The following is a 16,691-nucleotide window of genomic DNA, read 5'->3' as shown; positions in this document are numbered from 1 at the left end:
AGGGATAGATGCTTTAGAAAAGATCTAATTTTATATGAATAAAGTTTTTTTTACATATGTCCATGGCGAGCAAGGTTTTTCAAGTTCAAGGAAAGTTTGCAGAAAGTCGGTGACTAAATGCTGAATCTGTGTAATTCATACAGAAGGATTTAACTTCCTAAAATGTTACAGTGAGTGCCATATCTTCATTGTTATTAAGTCTGTTGTATAACCCGCTCCATTTATAAAACATTTTCTAGGCTATTATTTCGCGCCCTTTTTAAATTCGAACCCTGAGTAAATTCGGCTTCTCCAAATTCAATTTGTTTACTTTCGTTTTCATTTCGCCGCATTACTCTGTCGGTTTCGCTCCCGCGCTGTTGCATCGGTAAGTTTCATTTGCCGTCTTCATTGTTTGTCTTTGCTCTGTGTATTTCCACTTTTCGCGTTCATGTTTTTTTTTTTTAAATTTTTTTTATACATATATCAGGCATTTACCTCTTTCGCCACACATAATGTTTTTCACTAGCAGTCTTTCTGCTTTGGGCTACCACTTATATATAGCTCTCCCTCTCCTCTTCGCTGTAAGTCTTGGATTGGCGCCTGAGGGTTCGGTGGAGACGTTTACCTTGGCTCCTGAGCATGCCACGGACATAACTCCAAGCACTACTGTTCGAAGAGTCCTTACATGCTTGAATCAAAGACAGCATAGATGCTGACTCATTCAGTTCCTCATAGCTAACGTCATATGATAGAGAAGAGGAAGAGGCAGAATAACAGTCTTCATCTTTTCGGACTGCCGCCATGAAATCGGACCGTACGGTTTTCATGATTCTTGTGATATCAGACAGAAGCAGTTCCTCTTCGGTTGATGGAGTATCGCAATAAACGTCACCAATTGCGTCAATTAAATAATTGTATTCATCATCAACAATAGGGTCCTTCACCTCTGTCACGTTGCTTTCTGTTTTAAATTCAGTGAAACCCGATTGAGAAAGGATCTGATGGCCTGCCAATTTGTCAGTCTCCTCGGTAAGACTTTCGTAGCTCAAAAGACTTTCACTTTCGGCGAGTTTTGCTCTGTTTTTGTATTGATCATTTTCAATGTCGTCCAGACATCTAAATCCAGTGAGCTGCACTGGAGATTCACTGCGAAGATTTCCCTCAAAGTTCAAAAGCCTGTTAGTTTCTGCAGGAGTTTCCTTTCTTAATAAAGGTTGATTTGACTTTCTTCGGATAGTCTTTCGAAACGGAGATTCTCTGAATACTCCTCCGGCAGTTTCGACATTACCAGTTTTCTTGAACCAGTCTTTTACGCATTTTTTCATAACCACAATCGCTCCTTCCCCTGGGTACTCTCTGTCATTGGCCTGATGAAACGCATCATCCAATATTGCAATAAAGGTGTTAACGAAAACAATTGTTAAGCTTAGCATACAAGCAAACAAGTAAATGGGGGCAAACCATTCGCTTGAATCACCATTCATCTTATTAACTTGTATTTTTCCTATCCCGATGGCCATTTGGAGTACTGTACGCAGCGCAAAATAGAGTGTCGCGTATTCTTCATCCCTAGCTCCAAACAGAAGTGATCCAAACTGTGCGAAGGCGAGAGCAAGCATCAAGATAATTACGCTGAAGGACAGAATATACCGGCAGGCGCTTTGGAGGGTCCATTTCATGACATGGACATGACGATTAAGCTGTATGAGTCTTAGAGACTGGATGGTTGTCGTCACAACAGCAATAGACAAAATAATTTCTTCAAAACTTGACCATATGATGAGCTCGAAAGGGCTCCAATCCCCAAAGGGATTGCCACGTATTTGTTGAAGAAAAGCTTTTAAGGTGTTCTCTTTCAGAAAAACAGTCAAACCCGCGCAACAAGATGAAAGAATCTGCAAGATGGAAATCCAGTTGAAGAAGCCTTTAAAGTACCCTCGCCCTTGCTTTGTCGCCTTGATGATTTCGAGAAAAAATAAAGCTAGGATTAAAATAAGCCATAAAAGAATGCTCACGCGATAGAATGGGCGCAGAGAGGAGCCAGTGGAAGGGAAAATATATTGAGGAATTATGTCAATTCTTGTACTTCTTCTACTGTTTGCGAACTTCTCGAAGAGGAGCATAACTTCGGTGAGTAAAAGATTTGCGGGTTCAAATACTATGAACTCGACAATAACCGCAGCTGACCTGTCATCTATCCAATTATTCTCTTCCATGCTCTCTTTGACCATAAGTGCTGTAGTTGCATCGTATCCAAGCTTTGCTATGTAACCCCCGCCACCGTAAGGTAGGAAAACGTCTCCGAGTCCCATGGGCTCTTTATATCTCCACGGTTCTGGGCATAATTTGTTAAGTTGCTGTGAATTTATAGAAATGTTTGAAATTGGCCATGTCTTCCATCCGGGTTTATAATACGGCGTGGTGTCTTTGTTTGAATTGGAAAAATCTGAGGTGCATTGCTTATCGAAGTACTTGCGTAAAACTGGTCGAACATGAAACACACTGCATGTGGGTTCTATGGATGATGAAAGAAAAAACTGTATATGATCAAAATAATTACGTGCATCGAGTTATCTTAATTGTCTGAGCAGTTAAGCGCAAAAAAATGTTTTATCTAGTTATCATTTACTTCCTGATGAATAGTATGAAGGAATTGTTGGCTGAAGGGGCTTATCGTTGTTTTGATAAAACACGCACTCCGAAACACTATAAAAAAAATGAAAACAAAACAAAGGAGAAAATAGCCTAAAAATATCAAAAAGCAGCATTGAAGCTGCCGCCTTTGGTTCTGATTATAGTTTAAAGAATTCCCCCTCTCTTGATGTTTCAGTTCAGATGCAAATCCGAGTAACCTGGATTAAGACGCAGTTAGCCTTCGTAATACTGCTGGGCTAGAAGTACTGAGACTTATTCTAGGAGAATGAACCGGTTCTACTTTACTTGATTCTAATAAGATGGTATCTCAAAAGTGGCAAGAACGAAGCCTGACCTGACTTAATACGTATCTGTCGTATCTTTGGGAGGCCCACAATAAAGCCAATCTTGCCACTTATCATCCCGGTCTCACTACCATTGAGAGTCTTTTCACTGTCGTAAAGGCCAGGAACTAGTTCTTCTTCAAACCAGTTCCAAAAAGATTTTGCATCCTGAACCTAGATAAGATAAAACGATCGGCTCTCATTGTCAAAGAATAATTAATAGGAGGAAAAAAAATTGAGGTGAAGAGATAGATGTGCCTAGATTCCAAATCTTAGAAGGGAGCTAACCGACGCATACTACAAGAGCTTTTAGCATGAAGCGATGCAATGAGGTATTCTCTGGTATAGACCCGGGTCAAGGGGAAATGTAGCTGCGAGAATAATTGTTCTTGCCTAAGAAAAAACAAACTAGCCAAACTAGGGTGTAAGCTTCGTCCTTTTGTTTCACGGTTAAATGGGCCACTAGTAAGGCTACGTCTCTCCCTCGATTGGACAAGGAGGTCCTAACAAAGAAAGACATGCACCTCTTGAGATAAATTGCTGCATGGTCGTTTTGAGCATTTTGGGATAGAAAAGCGGTGAATAACCCTAATGAATTTGGGTATGTGGTGTGGTGTAAAACAGAAGCGACATGAATACAAGACAGTCGTGCAACAATATTACCTGGTAGAATGCACTGAACGTGTTCTTTAACGTTTTTGTCTGTAAGTAACTTGACGGCTTACGGTCTGCATAGCACACAATCATTAGCAGGACGACATAGACAACGTAGATCACCAGGTCTTTAAAGAAGCGCCGTAGCTTTTTCAGTTGAAGTTTTAAGCTTCGAGCTCTTTTTAGTTCTTCCTCTGGCGGCTTGTGACTTGCTACAAGTTCATCTTCTTGAACAACGTGCACTAGGTTTGCTTGTTGGGTCTTCTTTTCTATTTCGTTATCCTCAGTTGGTTTCCTGTTTACTAAAGCCATGATAGATGTGTTTACTATGATGATAATTGGTCCATTCAGTAATATATCCTGGAGTATTGATACTCCAACGGAAAGCAGCCAGCGATTTGCTTTTTCCGCTCCCCATTGCACGCTGTAGAGTATCGCAAAGGTTCCTGACGTAACTGAAGTTGTCAAGCAAATCACCCACCCAACAACGATGAAGTACGGAGGAAAAAAACCTGGTGTCTGTATAGAGGAGGTACCCTCCTTTTCAGATTCGTCTGGGAAGTCTATCGACACATTTCTCCTTGTGTTTCTGAATATCATCACTGTGAGGATGTTAACAGGCAGGGCAATGAGACCGCTCTGCACACCGATGATAATTTGCGTCAAGCTTAACTCAAGTGGCCCAAGTTGGAAGGAATTTGGATCTTTTTCGTTTTTATTGTCCCTGTAGAACATTGCAGTTGTTACTAATGACACTAAAATAATTGACAGCATACATGTCAGCCTTTGGCAACGTGTGAAGGGGTTCTGCGGAGGCCTGACAAAGAGCGAAAGAAATAAATGCCTGTCTGCAAGGCTTGTTATAGCCCGCCACTGAAACAGTCTTTTAAATTTCGTTAATTCTTTTCGCGAAGCAGCTGATACCTCGACGTCTATTGCACCGTCAGGGCTCTCTACAGCAAGCCACCTATTTGCAATGAAATGCCACGTCTCCTTGGTGGAAAGGTCTTTTACACCAACCTGATACAAAAACCATGAAGGACTTTTGCCAGCGTTGTTGTGCCAAATTTTTATCTTGTACACCTGCCCTAAATGACATGGAAGGTTAAAGGTAAAGGTATTCACGCTACCACGTGTGAAAAGTTTGCTTTCTCTCCAAGGATCCATAAAGTATATTATGTCACTGTTTCCGTCCTCGCCGAAAAGTATCATACCGACTCTTGCAGTTGTGCCATTGTCGTACCACATTCCAGTCTGGATGAAGACCTGGTAGCTGTAACTAGAGGAGTCTCCGGGGCTATGCGACGTCGCCTCAGTGTTTACAACCTGTGAGAGGAAGAGACGCCTATGAGATTCACTGACGTTTTCGGCATGGGAAAATACTTAAATTATGAATTTAAGCATGTCTTCAAAGTCCTGTGTTGAAAAACGTAAGGAAAAGGTTTAATTTCAAAGCTAATATTACAACAGAAAATTAAATTTCTACAATTCGTTAGCCTAAAAACCCTGTCAATCTCAACGACTTATTGGACTATTATATTACTGTATGGACTTGTATCAAAATCTTTAAATCCGTGCTCTATCAAATCTTCGTTCTCAGAGTGAAGAAATATCATTTAAACGTTCTCACAACTGAGACATCAAACTTTCTCAGGCAAATTTGGTTCGATTTGTGTTTATCCTTGGGTTAACAAACTTGATAGTACTGATGCGTCAAGAAAATGATTCAAGTGAGGGAAATATATGATTGATTAGAAACGTGCACCTCGCTACATGTAAAAAAGCTTACCTTTCTTTTGTCTCTATTGTCAGCCCTTCTGGCAAACATCAGCCCCACAGCATAACACACAAAGATGAGGCAAACTGTAGACAACACCACTGCGTTTTCTGGTGGCAGATCCTCAAAGTCTGGACTAATCTTTTTAAAATCAATTTTGTTTGGAGCTACATACAGATAGCCAGAGAACATCGTTAGATGATTGGTTAGGCATGCAACTCTATGTTCGTTGCTTTCAGGATCGACCTAAAAATTTAAAACAAAGTTATTTAAAGATTGCCAGCTATTTCATGTTCGGTGCTTGTTTGCTGCCTTTAATTTGAGAGAAATATCTGGTTTTCTTGGATTAAAAATACTCAGACATAATCACACCGGCACTTTAAGTTCTCTCGTCAAGTGCAACTGGCTAGTACCTAGAAAAAGACCTGTGTCTAGTTTTTTTCACTAAATCTTGTTTCAATGGATATTCAATGAATGGCTGGATATTGGCCGAGTTCTTTTCCGTGTACTACTCATTACTTACCCTCACTCCATAGACAGACCATTGTTTCATAAGTTCATCCCAGAAGACGCAGCTTGCCACTCTAACAGTAAGGTTGTATCTGAAATCCTCTGCAGGGTCGAATTCTCGAGGTACACTGCTTTTTGCAGTCGGTGGTGGCTTAACATTTACACAAGACATCTGATCCAAGGACTTGCCATCTTTACCATGATCCCCTTTTTTTCCCACTGATGTATTTAAAGCATCTGGTGATTGTTCTAGAATCTTAATGCCGATGAAATGAGTTCCATTTTGTCCTGTGACGTTTGGTGAAATATCAAATTCGTAGGGGTCACGAAGGGTGCAGCTATCTTTCTCCTCACTGATAAAACTCAAACAAGTATGGTTGGCCCTCGGCAAGGTAACAGTTATGTCGTAGTTTTCAGGTGTTGGTCGTGTGCCGTGCTTGACATAAACAATCAATGTAATGTTCTTTTCCGGTCGTATACTCACAATAACTGCGGCTTCATGAGAGGGTATATCAAACTCGTGATAACGCATTGTTTTCTTTGTAAGAAATAGACTCTCAGCTGGTTCTTCCATTTCCATCGAAGTCACTGGCTCTCTGGGAAACACAATCCTGATTGGATGGCTAAGATTGTAAATCCTCATCTTGGTCTCATTTTTATACCAAAACGTAACATCAATGTATGATACGTTCACTGGAACGACTTCTGGATTCCCCATATAGGGATTTTTATCAAACCTGATGAACTAAATGGAGGACAGGAAGTGAGTAATGGTTATACCTAAAACAAGCATGTAATTTTTTTTTCTCGAGGCCTCTTGTTTTTATTCTGCTAGGCTGTCAATGTATGTATAACTAAATGTAAGCATAACCCCCTCACTTTTAACCCTATCAAAACAGCTGACTCTAAACCTTCTGATAGATTTATAATGGTAATTGAACTAAGTGGAGTGCAATTTGGGCTGAAATCATACGTGTGATTTGAAATCACAAGTATGATTTCAGACCAAAATTGAACGGCACAAGGTCCAATTATCACTACATCCATTTTGAAATCGCCCAAATACAGGACTTGGTCAGTTCAAATATTTTATTGATGCAGCACTGAGCTAGTTTGAAATTAAATCCATCCATTTTTTAGGGGGAGTTTTGGAAACAAAGGTTGCAAAATTTTCCACATGATACCCTTTGTCTTTCATTTTCCTGCAATTAGATTGGTTACTTTATACAAGCCTTGAAATCTGATCGGTTGTTTTGTTTTCAGTGTAGCCTCCTCATTGGCTAAGATAATGATGTGATTTAAAGCAAAAAATGGTGCGGTTCGTGAATAAATCGCACCAATTAGAGCCAATCAGATTACAGAGACCATCAGTGATTTTTTTAAAATGGGTGTAATAAAGTTTCATACCACTCCTTTATGATTCATTATCAAGCGTTAAATTTCTCGAATTACACCGTCGTTAGGAAAAGTTCAGTCGACGCGATTTTTTAATGCACGTAACTCAAGCGAAAAAAGTATTTCAATTTGTTACGCTGTCATTTTAAATCCAAGGCTGTCGGTAAGCGCAACTTAAATAGAACGCGTTTCGTCTGCGTTACTTAGAAACACTGATTGTAAAACAAAGTAGAGTGACTCTCTACCAATTTAGTACTTAGTAATATAAGCAATTTCCAACCTGTACTGTACCACTCCGTTGTAGTAGTTCCGCTGGCAAGTGAACTTCATTTCTTTCTAGGTACAAGACCCTTCTGCTCTTCTTCAGTTTTGCTCGTAGAATGGAAATGCCCTCGGAGCGAAGTTTGACTTGATCTGTATCAGTTGCAGAATTTCCTCTTATGACTGCTATTTGCTGTAAAAGCGTTATTGCTTTTTCGGTAATCTCCTTTGAAGACAAAGCAAGCACAGAAGGTAAGTTATGTGTTGTAGATAGTAAGACCAACAATGTGGTAAGCACTAGGTTTTAGGGAGTGTTTAAAATGTTAACTTAAAAGTAAAAAAGAAAATCAGTTAAGATGTATTTTCCTCAGGATTACAAAGAAATTCATTGAACACGATTTTCTTATTTATTTTCATGGGTCTATTTTCCTCGTATGGTTTGAAAGCCCTTCCTTGAACTTGGCTTTACCTCTCAGCACTTGTATTTGTTGTTGAGGCAAGTTGGTATCCTTTTAAAAAATTGATTCTGAATAATGTAAGGAGTAAGAGGTTATCTTTAGCTGTGCTCTCTACCCAAATTAACTGATTACAGAGTTAGCTGTGCTCTGTACCAAATTAACTGATTACAGAGTTAGCTGTGCTCTGTACCCAAATTAACTGATTACATAGCCAGTTAATCATGCATTTAAATGTAATTATCCGCCGTCAGGAATCCAAAGAAGTCAAATTACCGTTCCTGAGTCTTCAGTTCTGTTTTCAAGTGGTGGTTTTTCTGACGCTGCTGTAAGAATGAATGTAGCTCCCTCCACAATGACATCCGTAATATGACTCAAGTTTTTGTCCATCTGGCTCTTCAAGAAATGTATGGCCATTGTAAGAATTTGGATAGAACTGTTCTGCAAAAAAAAAAAAGAAAAAAACGGAAAAAAAAGGATATTCAAATTAGTACTGACAATTAAGTTTTAGTGCAAATATACTTTACTGATACACAGTGTAATTTTCTTAAAATTATGTGTAGGAAATATTGTTACAAGACTGTGAAGGCTTGTAACGGCTTTAAGAAGGAAGAAGCTTATATCCTTAGTGATTTATTTTAGAGAAGTACCTGAATCTGCGGCGTAGCGTCTTTTTTCATTTTGTTGCAAAACGCTACAAAGGCTGCCACTCGCTTGAGTTGTTGAAGACTTATTATCTTCATGTCGGTTATGATTTGTATAAGCTCTTTTTTAACCTTTGAAAGAAGAACCAAGACAAGCTATGCTTTACAGTTGTTAGTTTAAAAATATATAGAGCACACAAACCTCAAGTACTATAATTTTCTTAAGGCAAACTACATATGAATGAAAACTTTTATTCCATGCATTGTATGTAAAACAAAATCAATTAGAAATCCTTTTGGCCAGGGGTAACTAAAATTGGAAATTCTTCAGCTGTTCCAAGGCCAATTAGTGCAAAGCCAGGGATACATTTTAATCAGGGTTAGGCCTTTTTGGAATAATTTTCCCCATTCACTTTAGAGCATCCAACCATCGAATTGTAGAAAAAGGAATTATACAAAATTTAGCTTTACATTAAAGCTTTCAGATCTGAAATCAGATTTCACACTAGCCGTGGGTTATCTTGGCCCAGCTTTGTACAAGACGTTGTTTGCATACACCTTTATCATGCAGCTCCATCTTGGATTGCGTGGTGCATCAAATCGAGGCTGAACGGTTATAAGGTATAGATTTTGTGTTACATCACAGTGTTTTGAGTGAAGATTACAAGCAAGCATGGCTCACGATCATTGCTGCGTTAATTTCTGTTCTAACGACAAGCGAAATAAAAGTGGTGAGAATTTATCTTTCTTCAACTTTCCTTCGAATGCTCGCCGCTACTGGGCGAGATGAAGGGCCGGATTTCGAGGTAAGAGTCGCGTCGTGACCGATAAGCTGTTAGAGGCACGTGTTATTAGCGATCCACTTTTCCTTTCGATTGAAGACTTAGCCAGCAGTTTTTTTATGACTATTGAACCGTACTGAATTGACAAAGAATTGAGGTCGCTTCTCTCCTATTTGCTGGTCCGCAATTTTTTTTTACCCTTGCAATTTTTTTTGTTGGTACTCTTTGCCCTCCTTGGTCCATGCAAACTGCGCTGTCTTCGACGTGTAAGCCCAGTCATAGTTTTATACATATCCTCTGGCTTGAAGTGAGCCGAGCACACCAGAGTAGAGCCTTTCTTTATCTGGCAAATTCGTTTTAAACCGCATATTATAACGCTAATAAACGAGGGAGAATCTCATTATTACATATTACCAAATCCGAGTTAATAAAAACAAACAAAACATAACCATGTGCGTTTGACAGCATGAGCCAAAAGTAAAATAAAAAACATGCTGTAAAAAGAATATTAGATTCATCAATTGAATCTAGTGTTATGGATATAAAATGAATTAATATTTCATAGATTAAAAACTGCGGGCTAAGTCTTCAATCGTAAGGAAAAGTTCAATCGCTAATAACAGCTCACTGGTCACGACGCGACTTCTTATGCCCGTCCAGCCTCGGTTTGGTACGCCACGCAATCTAAGATGGCGCTGCGTGATGAAGGTGTATTGGGTGAGCATATAAATGTCACGTACCTTTCTCCTTATACTGATACTCGTATCCTTTAATGATAGTTGAAGGATCCATATTTTGTAAGCAGCTTCTTCGTATTTCCTGGCCGAGATGAGATCTTTAATCTTTCTTACAGCATGAAGAATTTCGTGAGGTTCGGGCTTATTTACCTGATCGATGTTGTAAATATTAAGTTGTGTATTAGAATATGATTATCAATCAAAGGTAGCATCATTTTAATAGCAAAAAGTGGAAATAAAAATTGCTGTTACCGTCGGAACCTACTGCAATGTCTATGGCATGGAGTTGCAATGACTATTTTTTTTATTGTTGCTAATCATCATCCTCAAAAGGAAGCCAACAGATTAATCAACATTCTCAACCTACTTCATTTATACAGAGCCAAATGATTCAGTTTTAAGTTACCTTAACTTGAACATTGTCCAAGAGTGAAGGCAATGAAGGAAACGTAGCCTCCACACGTAAGTGAAGATAATAATTTTCCTCTGGATTTCCAGCTGGTAGTGTTATTGATCCTATAGGCGATCTCCAGGTGGCCAGAATAAATTCCTTGTTGCTTGATTCTAGTTTGACAGTGTAGTTGCTGGCTCTGATCCGCTCATATGAACCTTCGCAGCTAATTTCAAACTCATCTAAAGCGGCCTTTCCTTGGTTTGGTTTCACGCTACATTTCAATGGCATCATCTTTACGAGTTTAATGAAACCAAAATCGTACTTGAGACGATATACACCTCTTTTGTCAGCATTCCTAACGATGCATCGAATGAAAGTTAGCCATTTGCCCTCCGCCAGGATGTAATTTGTCTTTAAAACAATCTCGTTGATTCCATATTGTGGCTTCCTCCACGGGAAGATCATACTAAACAGTCCTGTTTTCACATCAACGGCTGCAATCTCCCAAGTATACCTGATCCTCTGGGTAGAAGGGCATGCTGGGTTTAGCTTTGCTTTCACAGTCAACATGTTCATGTTATTTGTAGTGTCGACTGGAACAAGCTGCGGGTGACTTGGGTCTTTTCTTATGGAGATGTTGAAGCTCGGTGGTTGACACTCGTCAGTACCTAGAAAAGAAGTGAAATAAAAACTGCAATTACGAATTCCAGCAGGACCACAAAGTTTAAGTTATCACGGTAGGTTACTTCTATACTTGCCCTGCACATGTAAGATGATTAGCTTGAACATAGATTTTCAATTGAATGTCGAAAGAATGTAGTATACAAAGAATGTATATTATACATACTAATCATAATAGTGGTAATTATGATAACTACGACTTTAGTTCAGTGTCTAAAGGATCTAGTTCCAGCGGAAGACAAGCACTAATTGGGAACACTCTTATTACAATTAAAATGATCCTACTGACCTTAAAATGCAACTAAATTACTAAAGAAAAGTAAATCTATGCGCAATAAAAGGAAAATGCATTCCCTAAAATTCCAAAATAAGAAATAATATATCTACAATTAATTGAGAGAAAAGCAAATCCCCAGGAGTCACACATTTGTTAGTGGCACTATGATGTAAAAGTCTCTAAGTCTCTAATGTCTCTAATTATTTTCTAAGGTCTAAGGTATCTGATTGTTTAACCCTGGTCTTCAGTTCAGCCCACATGTTTGCGTTACTTCGCTGCTTATCTAGTCTAAAACGTTAGTGTCACGCACTCTGTTGTCACGCACTCGACAAATATTTCAAAGGCAAAATCAATTATGAATGAGCACGTGTGTTAATTTTGAAATCTTGTCGGCTTCTCTCGCCATTTCTTTGGTTCGGTTGGCCGCTGCCTATTCCCATGAGACTCTCTAGCAACACCTGAACGAAAAGTGTTGGGATTTGATGCTTGAACCAGGGACTAACACTTACTTGGATAAAGTAGGATGTTTTGGTCAAAAATAGAGTCAGCGCTTTGATTGGCTAAAGCCCTCTTTATTTCATTCTTAATCACTGTAGTGGCCGATTCTATGCAGTAGATTTCGATCTCAGCGACGATGCTTTCTTGTATATCTTGTAAGTCATTGATGAAGAGAGGTGGACTAAAGGAAGAAAAGGCATGCAAATAAAGAGGCAACACAAAGACAAGAATACAAAAACAAACGAACATAAATAACAAGCAGAAAAACAATAATAAAGAAAAAGTTAAAGGACAAAAATTAACAGCACAATATGTTGCCAAACCTGAACTTGTGAAGTTTTGTTTCCAAGAATCCTGGTATATTCTGAAGGTAACTTTTAACCTTTAAAAGAAGTTGTAAAAAACCAAAACAAAACAAAAATACGATATTTGACTTGTATACCCATCCATGTCTGGAAACATTTATCATTTGCATGATAAATGTTTAACTTCAAATAGCTGACTCACAACGTTATAAACAAAACAAAAATCGAAAAAAATATATAGAGAATATATAAAGATTTCTCTTCTTGCCTTAGATAGCACACGTTCCTCTTTTTCTCTTGTTTCCTCGTTTGTACGATTCAGGAAGGAGAGCTTAAAGCGTGTGTCAAGTACTTTTAGCCAGACTTTAAAGTGATACCCTTTTTAAAATGCAAAAAGAGTTTGATGACTTCGTCTTGTAATAAAAACGGACACATTAAAAACGTCAATTAAATGATATAAGGACTATGTAACTTAGCACAAAGAGAGTGCCAAAGGGTGTCCCTAATGCCATGGGTAACAGGGTGGCCTTTGAAAAAATGTAGTGTGTGGAGTGTTAGAAAAATTCGCACAATTTTCGCTTTATTATTTTCTAATTACATATGTTTGGAGAAAAATCGTCGGAATAGCATGAAAAGCGTATTCTTGCTAATGCTCACCTGCGGGAAGACGAAAATGGGTCATGCATAAGTTCTCGTTCTCACCTGGATCACACCCGTAGAGCTCAAGACGTAAAGCAATATTCTTATGCAATTCAAACGGGTAGATATGAACTTGAGACGTCTTTACTGGGAAGCTAACTACGTTAAGCCTGACAGTGTCGCCGTCCATATTGCCTTGAAAAATCTAAAATTAATTTTTTTGAAATATATATATAAAAAACGGAAAATTTCAGCGATTCAAAACTGATCATATAGATTTAAGATATATAACATAATAACAAATTTTCACTCATTTGTGGAGGGGATCTTACACCAATATAAAAACAAGGGAGAAAGGGGTGTGGAAGAAACTCCTCTGGATAACGTGGCACCATAACTTAAAATACACCTTAGCTGCACTAACTGAAATATCACGACGTGGTCAACTCGATTTTTGTTGAAAGTGAATAGATGTACCTCAGAGCTTCTTACCTCTGTTATAGTTGAAGGACCCCCATCTCCAGGATGAAATACCAATTGATATTTTGTCACCCATTCGTCCCTAAAACCTTGAGTCGCAACTGCAGTTACAATCTTCTCCTGTGGAAGCACAATAATAAAGGCGCCGGAGACCAGACCGTCCTTGCTTATTAAGCGTGGATCAGCGCGATAGGCGGACGACGAATGAAGTCTACCACGTTGGGGTCCAAATTGTTTAAAATCATCTTGGAAGGTGCTTAATGCCATTAGTTTGTTGTCTGGGATTTGTTTGCGATTTTGAACTCCAAGAGGACTGCTACAGTCATCTGCGTAAGACGATGACATAGTGTGCAAGTCATTTGTAGTCTTATTTGCGCGTGCGGAGTCGTTACGTTCTATGTTAAGGGAGCCATCTCGTAAAAATTAACAATCGCGTTTTCTACCAATTTGCAAAAGGGTGGCAAAGAATTGCAAACAGGGTGCTGCGTTTTCATGAAAAGTCCACATGGATCCATTAGCGCCATCATTGGAATACTCATTATCATTCTTATTATCGTTATTGTTATAATTTAACAGAGACGTGAACCTTAAAATAAGCTCGCTGATCAGTTGGCACTTGAACAATATTTGAGAGAAACAAAACTATCTTCAGGCTCGAACTGATACACAGAGTAAAACATTTTGAATGTTTTACTCTGAGTCCACCTGAAATTTACTTAGCTCAGTTTTTTTCCCAGAAATTTTGGCTATTATCATATTCGTGTGTCGGCGAAGACCTGTTTTGGAATAATGCTTTTTTCTGAATTGGGCTTATTCTAAAAGTTTAAGGTTAACTGTCAAAAATGGCGATTATATTTCTTTGTAAAGGCCGCGCCAATTGACGTGCATTTACTTTAGACATTTGCACCACAGCATGTTTTACCAGACTAGAATGAATAACTTTCCATGAATATGTATATCCATGTCAAACGGGGAAAAATAATGATTCCTTTGGTTAGAGGGAAGTTAAGAGCGCCTAAATTAACCATTCTACTGGTTCATCCAAAAAGTCTGCTATAATAAACAATGATCCTGGATTTCTCGTTTCGTTTTTCCTTGCCTTTACAAAACCTAAATTCAGGTCTGCTATGCACTATTCCATTCTCAGAATTCTATGAATCGCTGAGACCAGGAATGGAATAAGAATTCGGAGATATATATTTACCCTTCATGCATGGATTATACAGTCCTATCACTTTGATATTTTTATTTGTACTGCGGTGTTCGAAGTCATTCATAGTATGGGTATCAACAATTGTCGGATTTGTGATAAAGCATTCTATAGGCGAAAAATATAAGAACTTAACTTACCAAAGACTCCCTCGGTCTGTTGGAAAGAGGCAATTATGACCAGGAGAAAATGGAGGATCTGACTTCTTCCTTCCATTTTTCCATGTCAACTGAAACCTCACCACGGTCACAATAAAAATAGTAAAGCCTCTTGTTAATTATTAATAAAAAACAGCATGTAAACATCAATTCGATAGAACAGGTGAACAGGAATTCCATTTAAAGCATGTTTTCTAATTACTGTGAAATTTTGTCTATTTGTGCTGCTAAAACCCTTTATCCATTATTCACGAGCCAGTCAGTCATATATCTAGAGTTTAATTACCTACAATAAACGCGAATATGACCAATATTAATTAAGAGAATACGCACCAGTTTTCTTATGATGCGCAGAAAATTTTCAAGTCAGAGTTTACCCCTTTATTTTTTGGTGAAGTCTAGGAAAAGAATTACCTTCAAACAGACATTGTTTTACATTATACAGGAAGAGCGAAGAGTGTCGTTTGAGGTTTTGAGGAGAGTTTTTGACTGGTTTAAGAACCTGCACACTTCTCACAAATAGTAGGAAAGTGAGGGCATCTGAAAAAAATTCCTTCAAAAAATTGTAAACTGCTCATTGCAGCCCATAGAAAGTCCAACGCAAAGTGTTGTAGAGCTTCATGAGCTAATGGATATGGCGCTATAGAAATTCATCATTATTTTTTTTATTATTATTATTTTAAATATTTTTATTTGAATAATGATAGAAAAGGTGCTTGAAATGACCAGTAAGAGACGCCTTCATGACTCTGCGAAAAGTTTCAAACACAGCTTAGGACGAAGAGCAATAATAAGTCTAGAATATCTTCTATGGTGAAGCGTCGAAGCTAAATAAATGTTAAAAGATGCGGGCACCACATCGATTAATTAACTAAATCCTGCGGTAATTAAGCAACTATTTTTGTTTAACAACTCTTCATTGTTGATCTTAATATTGAGTTGTACCTTAATAGGTATGAAATGACACCATCGATATTTTATTCAGGTGTAGTCACGGAAGTAAAAGTGCTATAAAAGTGATGTACCGAGCATGTTTCAAGTAAAAGACTCTTGTATAAGATTATTATTAGTTACTAGAACATATTTCTTGTCACCTTTCCAGTATTGACAACTCACGACAAGAAATGGGCTTCATCATGGCTGCTACTAAATGAGCGTAAGGCTGGGAACATAATTTATCAGCTTCCATTTAGGTGTATCGGCTCTCTTTAATATTTCATACATAATAATTTTTTTCCTTTCGTTTCTTAAGGTATAAATTAGCTTCTGAATTATGCGGGCTTCACGGTCATGGCACTTTTCAAATTTAAAGCGCTACTGCCCTTAAAATGATCCCGCTCGGGTAGCTTTAGACTAAAAAAGGTTATAATGTGCACATGCAGGTTATTAAATTTCTTTTAAATACTCAATAAAATATGCCATCAGATATTTTTATTAAATATAAAGTTATGTATTTGTTCTGAATAAATTAGCTTCTGAATATGCAAGAGACAGTATTGCACCCTGAATAATTAAATTACCCTTCCTGCACCGTATATCGCGAAAATAATCTTGCCGAATAAGAGATATTCAGGAGGAACAATGTCTAAAATTAATAAGTATATAGTGTGTCGCTAATTGTAAACCTGGATTTTCATCGAGGACTTAGTGATAGAGCACTGCTCCCGTATTCTTAAATGAGGAAATAATCGTAAAGACTTCTAGGTTTACCAATAGTTTAGCCTGCCAAAATATAATGCACTGTGAAAAAAAATCCTTTTTTCAAACATTTATGCTATTAGAAATCTTCCTCAATAGACATACATACCCAAAAAGCCAATTAGCTTTTTCTTGGGCTATAACACAATTGTTCCTAATCAGGCTTGCTTCTATTT

At 38.1% G+C, this 16,691-nt stretch overlaps 1 protein-coding gene across 1 annotated transcript; it reads right to left on the bottom strand.

The window, feature by feature from the left end:
- Positions 1-75: 75 nt before the first annotated feature.
- Positions 76-14,916, bottom strand: LOC113673950 (uncharacterized). Its single transcript, XM_027190462.2, has 16 exons — positions 14,800-14,916; positions 13,462-13,775; positions 13,033-13,174; positions 12,599-12,708; positions 12,349-12,407; positions 12,037-12,206; positions 10,582-11,237; positions 10,179-10,325; positions 8,663-8,788; positions 8,289-8,453; positions 7,577-7,783; positions 5,915-6,646; positions 5,404-5,637; positions 3,624-4,940; positions 2,972-3,134; positions 76-2,497 (listed from the first exon to the last, which is right to left on the bottom strand). The coding sequence occupies exons 1-16, from the start codon at positions 14,873-14,875 to the stop codon at positions 534-536; spliced, it is 6,582 nt and encodes a 2,193-aa protein (XP_027046263.2). The 5' UTR covers positions 14,876-14,916; the 3' UTR covers positions 76-533.
- Positions 14,917-16,691: the final 1,775 nt, after the last annotated feature.

The sequence above is a fragment of the Pocillopora damicornis genome, chromosome 7 (genome assembly GCF_964200805.1).
Source record: "Pocillopora damicornis chromosome 7, jaPocDami1.2, whole genome shotgun sequence".
Classification (NCBI taxonomy): Eukaryota; Metazoa; Cnidaria; class Anthozoa; order Scleractinia; family Pocilloporidae; genus Pocillopora; species Pocillopora damicornis.
The sequence above is the reverse complement of the archived record's forward strand: the minus strand, read 5'-3'. Positions and strand labels throughout refer to the sequence as shown.